The sequence below is a fragment of the Oncorhynchus masou genome, chromosome 13, assembly GCF_036934945.1.
Source record: "Oncorhynchus masou masou isolate Uvic2021 chromosome 13, UVic_Omas_1.1, whole genome shotgun sequence".
In the NCBI taxonomy this organism is placed as follows: domain Eukaryota; kingdom Metazoa; phylum Chordata; class Actinopteri; order Salmoniformes; family Salmonidae; genus Oncorhynchus; species Oncorhynchus masou.
In genome coordinates, this window is record NC_088224.1 from 35,520,713 (window position 1) to 35,527,629 (window position 6,917).

Consider the following 6,917-nt stretch of genomic DNA (forward strand, 5'->3'; position numbering starts at 1 on the left):
CCATTTTGGTAAGGGCAGACCATTCAAATGAAACGGATATATTTTGTTATTTTGAGAAATATGTCATGCATGCAAGCAACTTCTGAAAACATATAAATAAAATATTGAGATGTACACATAGCATAAAATGTATTAAGTCTTTAAAATAAGTAACACTTTTTAAAGGTAGTTTAGCTAAACTGATAAAATAACTGGGGTGTAAAATTACAATTAATAAAACTACAATATTACTCATGCAAAGACTTCTGAAGCAAAATAACATTTTTTTTAATGAAAATATGAAAAATACAGAATTTCAGCATGAAGACCAATGTAACGAGAATAAGCTTCAATACAATAAAATACAGAAAAAAAATTGATCAAAATATACTGTATTATAATACAACATCAAAAAATATAGAATATAGAAAATGTGTAGAATACAGGATATATATAGAATACAGAATATCTTCTGATATGAAAGTTAAGAGCCAACATTTAAAAAAAATGCTAGTATCCGGGGGAGTTCTGGCAGGTGTGGTTGGGAGTTGCACCGTGTTGCAAGGCGAGTTGTTCAGTTGTTTTAATTAAGTCCCACGAGCCCGGCGCTAACGCCCCATAGTCTCAGTGCTGCAAGATCATCTCTCCCCTCAAGAGCTGGCTCCTTTACCTGACAGTCACTGAGAAACAAACACATCCTAACTTAAAGCTCACCTAAACACATACAGTAGTTATTTACACTGAACAAAAATATAAAGGCAACAATTTCAAATATTTTACTGATTTACAGTTTATTTAAAGTAATCAGTCAATTGAAATAAATGTATTAGGCCATAATCTATGGATTTCAACTGACTGGGAATACAGATTTGCATGAGTCATCGAGCCGCTCCGTGGCTCGATGACTCATTGCGAGCTCACAGAACAGAGCTCCGGGCAGCCGAGCGGAAATGGAGGAAAACTCGCCTCCCTGCGGACCTGGCATCCTTTCACTCCCTCCTCTCTACATTTTCCTCCTCTGTCTCTGCTGCTAAAGCCACTTTCTACCACTCTAAATTCCAAGCATCTGCCTCTAACCCTAGGAAGCTCTTTGCCACCTTCTCCTCCCTCCTGAATCCTCCTCCCCCTCCCCCCCCCTCCTCCCTCTCTGCAGATGACTTCGTCAACCATTTTGAAAAGAAGGTCGACGACATCCGATCCTCGTTTGCTAAGTCAAACGACACCGCTGGTTCTGCTCACACTGCCCTACCCTGTGCTCTGACCTCTTTCTCCCCTCTCTCTCCAGATGAAATCTCGCTTCTTGTGACGGCCGGCCGCCCAACAACCTGCCCGCTTGACCCTATCCCCTCCTCTCTTCTCCAGACCATTTCCGGGGACCTTCTCCCTTACCTCACCTCGCTCATCAACTCATCCCTGACCGCTGGCTACGTCCCTTCCGTCTTCAAGAGAGCGAGAGTTGCACCCCTTCTGAAAAAACCTACACTCGATCCCTCCGATGTCAACAACTACAGACCAGTATCCCTTCTTTCTTTTCTCTCCAAAACTCTTGAACGTGCCGTCCTTGGCCAGCTCTCCCACTATCTCTCTCAGAATGACCTTCTTGATCCTAATCAGTCAGGTTTCAAGACTAGTCATTCAACTGAGACTGCTCTTCTCTGTATCACGGAGGCGCTCCGCACTGCTAAAGCTAACTCTCTCTCCTCTGCTCTCATCCTTCTAGACCTATCGGCTGCCTTCGATACTGTGAACCATCAGATCCTCCTCTCCACCCTCTCCGAGTTGGGCATCTCCGGCGCGGCCCACGCTTGGATTGCGTCCTACCTGACAGGTCGCTCCTACCAGGTGGCGTGGCGAGAATCTGTCTCCTCGCCACGCGCTCTCACCACTGGTGTCCCCCAGGGCTCTGTTCTAGGCCCTCTCCTATTCTCGCTATACACCAAGTCACTTGGCTCTGTCATAACCTCACATGGTCTCTCCTATCATTGCTATGCAGACGACACACAATTAATCTTCTCCTTTCCCCCTTCTGATGACCAGGTGGCGAATCGCATCTCTGCATGTCTGGCAGACATATCAGTGTGGATGACGGATCACCACCTCAAGCTGAACCTCGGCAAGACGGAGCTGCTCTTCCTCCCGGGGAAGGACTGCCCGTTCCATGATCTCGCCATCACGGTTGACAACTCCATTGTGTCCTCCTCCCAGAGCGCTAAGAACCTTGGCGTGATCCTGGACAACACCCTGTCGTTCTCAACCAACATCATGGCGGTGGCCCGTTCCTGTAGGTTCATGCTCTACAACATCCGCAGAGTACGACCCTGCCTCACACAGGAAGCGGCGCAGGTCCTAATCCAGGCACTTGTCATCTCCCGTCTGGATTACTGCAACTCGCTGTTGGCTGGGCTCCCTGCCTGTGCCATTAAACCCCTACAACTCATCCAGAACGCCGCAGCCCGTCTGGTGTTCAACCTTCCCAAGTTCTCTCACGTCACCCCGCTCCTCCGCTCTCTCCACTGGCTTCCAGTTGAAGCTCGCATCCGCTACAAGACCATGGTGCTTGCCTACGGAGCTGTGAGGGGAACGGCACCGCAGTACCTCCAGGCTCTGATCAGGCCCTACACCCAAGCAAGGGCACTGCGTTCATCCACCTCTGGCCTGCTCGCCTCCCTACCATTGAGGAAGTACAGTTCCCGCTCAGCCCAGTCAAAACTGTTCGCTGCTCTGGCCCCCAATGGTGGAACAAACTCCCTCACGACGCCAGGACAGCGGAGTCAATCACCACCTTCCGGAGACACCTGAAACCCCACCTCTTCAAGGAATACCTAGGATAAGATAAGTAATCCTTCTCACCACCCCCCCTTAATGATTTAGATGCACTATTGTAAAGTGGCTGTTCCACTGGATGTCAGAAGGTGAATTCACCAATTTGTAAGTCGCTCTGGATAAGAGCGTCTGCTAAATGACTTAAATGTAAATGTAATGTTGGTCACAGATACAGTACCTTAAAAAAAACGTTAGGTGCGTGGATCAGAAAACCAGTCAGTATCTGTTGTGACCACCATTTGCTTCATGCAGCGCGCGATACATCTCCACAAGGTGAACATGTGTAATGATCATGCTGTTTAAACAGCTTCTTGATATACCACACTTATCAGGTGGGTGGATTATCTTGGCAAAAGAGAAATGCTCACTAAAAAGTATGTAAACACATTTTTGCGACGAATTTGACAGAAACAAGCTATTTGTGCGTATCGAACATTTCTGGGATCTTTTATTTCAGCTCATGATATGGGACAAACACTTTAAATGTTGTGTTTATATTTTTGTTCAGTGTATATTGTCTACACTCAAAATATATACCGCATTGTACACACATACTTTTGATGGGATGCTTAACTATCACATACACACACAAGATACACTCCCACTGTAAATGAAAATCATCCCCCTCCAATTAACACACAAACACACACACACAAAGAGAGAGATCGATTTAGGCTAATTCACTCTACACACTGGGATGCTACTACCTGAAGTAGTAGCCGCTCTTCTCCTCCAGCCCCTCAGTGACGGCGCAGTAGATGGTGGTCTGGGCCCCCTCCCTGGGGGTCTTCATCAGGAGCCAGGCGGGGGCTGACAGCATGGAACTCAGCATGGGGTACTTTGACTGCGAGTGGCGCCACAGCTCTGTCCGGATAACCCCGGGGTGCAGGGAATACGACGTCACTCCAGTACCTGATGGGGTGAGTGTAGGAATAGGGCCCCTAACCTTAGAATGTTGACATTCAGAGACATCATGTGGCAGAGAGCAATGCACTGTACACCAGTTATGACCTGATTTTGAAGCAACATGATTTGTTGGTATAATGTTTGTTGTGCATACTAAGACTGCTACTGATGGGAAAGAATGGGGGAAAACAGCATTAATAGGTAAATAATCATTAAATACAGTAATTGCATAGGTCCGATTATTTTTACAGTTAACTTCAAGATACTTGATAAATACTCTGCAACAACAGCCTCAAATCACTCCGCTCCCCAATGCACATTACAAAAACAAAAGATAAGCCTTGACACCACCCCTCTCAGCCAACTGGTACGGGCTTGAATCCACTAATAAACATTAGTTCCCTTATCTTTAGCCATGCATTGCTAAACCACCATAAAGTAAAGTCAAATCCATCCATAACTACGGTAAAATCCACATCGATTGTTAACCAATAAATGTAGACTAACAGTGTATGTGTTGAAGTATTTATTATGGTGTTTTCTGAACCCGCACAAAGTTATGGCCCATTGGTATTGTATTTCCATGTATTGGTTAACTGGGGTCCATTATCAATACAGTACATTTAGCCATTGAACAGGATATGTAGTGGAAATGGAAAAATCTCCTAGTTACATTACCTAATTTTCTATGCATAACCAGGTTAATTAATTTGAATTGGTCTAATTTCTAACTACATGTACATGAGTAGTAATACGTAATAGAGCTGTAATAAGGCAACCCCTCACCTTTGGTCCTTCGTGCCAACTCCCTGGAGAAGAGGAGGTTGGCCAGTTTACTCTGCTTGTAGGCAATTACTGAGTTGTATCCCTTCTTATCAAAGTTAAGGTCATCATAGTGGATTTTCCCTGAAAGAGAATGAGGTAGAGCCAGATAAAGCTATAACTCAATTGATGATATTTGTTTTATTACAAAAATATATGATCAGAATGGGCTTACCGCCTTGATGAGCGATGCTAGACACAGTGACGACGCGGCTGGGGGTGGAGGCTTTCAGCATGTCCAGGAGAAGATTGGTCAATAGGAAGTGACCTAGGTGATTGACAGCAAATTGACTCTCAAACCCGTCCACTGTGAAGCTTTTGGGACATAGCATTATACCTGTGAGGAATAGAGGATTGAGTATTTAACAGATGGTTAAAAAAAATCAGGCCCACAACTTTGACAACGAAAAACATGCTATAGTTCAAAACATACCCAGAGTAACACCAACACAATTCAGGCTCTCAAAGCATGTTGGTTAAATGCATCAGTTTCACCTGCATTGTTGATAAGTATGTCCAGACGGGTCTCCGTGGCAATGAATTCCCTGGCAAACTGTCTTACTGACCCAAGGGAGGCCAGGTTTAGTTGTTGCACCATCACGTTAGTATTTCCAGTAGAACTGCGGATCTCTGTTGCAGCGGCCTCTCCCCTGGTGAGGTCTCGGCAAGCCATAATCACCCGGGCTCCTGAGAACACGCAGTACCGTCCATCTGAGAACACCCTCATCACATTCTCATCCAATAGAATATATAGGATCAGTCCTATCATCAGCTGAACAACATCCACAAATTTACCACACCCCATCACTAAGCCCCCTATTCTCATGCCTTCCATTGAATAGCCCCCACAATTGCCCTTAAACCCAAATTTTCTTCAGATTGCATTGTAACTTGTTTGTGTTCAAAAGCGACATCCCATGAAAGGTAATGCAAATCACAACATAGTTACAGTCCAATAGAGAAGTGGTATTTGCCTACTGTACCTCTCATGGCCATATCCCAGGCCGTCTCCTTGCCGATACCAGTGTTGGCACCAGTGATCACCACAGTCCTTCCATGCAGCTTGGCACGGCTGTGGCATATCCCACCGGCGATCCACTTTCTCAGTAAAACATAGCCTGGTTTGGAGACAAACGGCACTGAGACAAAATATCACTCTTACTTCGTCTTATGTTGACCTATGAACCTTTTAAGCCTATGCAACAGACCCTTTGTTGTGGGAGTAGGAATTGTTTACATACTTAATGGACAAGGTAGCATATACTGTATGTGCAATTGTAAAGTATTTACACACATAATAGTATATATCAGGATCTTGGAGCTACAGGGAATAAACACGTTTAAAATGACAACCCTTAAATAGACACTACAATACAAATGAACCACATACCACGGTCAATCATCCTTCAGTGATTCTGTTCATTTCCATGTCGATCAAGATAAATGTATAACACAATCTGAAGAATTGTACATCCTGTACGTCACAACATGTGTCATGCGGTACAATACTCGCTGTGGGTAGTTTATTGGTGTTTACTAAGAAGTTCCTGGTTTTGTTGAAAATAGGTTACAATTTACCGAGACTACATGTCCATGTAGAAATGTTAGAAACGATTTTAGCATTACAAAAAACTGTCAAAGTAATTGAAATGAGGTCTGAAACCTACAATACATCAAGATAACTTGCATAGCAGTAGAGCTGTGACTTACTGATGGTTGACACTGTGGTCACAGCGCCGTACTTGACGAGCTGGTTTTTCTTCAATTCTTTCCACATTTTATCAGCTGTTGCCAAAATAATTTGACCACCCCAGGCAAGACAATTACATTTTAGCCTGGTAAATCATGAGTTTATCGAGTATGTCTCGTCTTCTTGAACTGGGTTGCTTTAAATGTCGTTATAGCACAAGCAGTGATACAGATCGAGTAGATATGAATAGGTCTAAGTATCTTACATACGGGGTTTAAAGTCTTATAGTCCGATTAAACCAGGACTACTCCCTTGACCAGTCAGTGACCACGTTTACATGCACACCAATATCCCGTTATTATTCGGGATACTTAAGTATTCTGTTTTTGAGTTGATGCATATAAACATCATATCCCGTTTACAATAACCCGAAAAAACTTGTATCCCGGTTATGTGAAACCAGGACAAGATGCCTGGGATATGTTGATTTTAGATGGGATACTGTGGCATGTAAACATCTGTTGTTTTTCGCGGTCTGCGCAGGCTCAGTCGCGCATATTTTGGGTGTTGTGTGTGATGACTTCAAAAAGTCGGCTACCTGCGCAGTTCGATCCACCAGACTGGACCGTACAGCATACTGGCTACTTTCAGGTTTCTGCTTATAATTTCAGACATTTGGTAGGTCATTTGTTCATCA

The 6,917-nt window shown here is 44.3% G+C and overlaps 1 protein-coding gene across 2 annotated transcripts; it reads right to left on the reverse strand.

The window, feature by feature from the left end:
• Positions 1-243: 243 nt before the first annotated feature.
• LOC135552165 (retinol dehydrogenase 11-like) lies at positions 244-6,697 on the reverse strand. Of its 2 annotated transcripts, none has more exons than XM_064983613.1 (7): positions 6,241-6,697; positions 5,514-5,648; positions 5,026-5,217; positions 4,706-4,867; positions 4,495-4,614; positions 3,510-3,714; positions 244-659 (listed from the first exon to the last, which is right to left on the reverse strand). In XM_064983613.1, the coding sequence occupies exons 1-7, from the start codon at positions 6,305-6,307 to the stop codon at positions 563-565; spliced, it is 978 nt and encodes a 325-aa protein (XP_064839685.1). In that variant the 5' UTR covers positions 6,308-6,697; the 3' UTR covers positions 244-562. The 2 variants fall into 2 exon arrangements, with proteins under 2 accessions (XP_064839685.1, XP_064839688.1); XM_064983616.1 differs by lacking the exon at positions 6,241-6,697 and adding an exon at positions 5,921-6,191.
• Between the last annotated feature and the right edge of the window lie 220 nt (positions 6,698-6,917).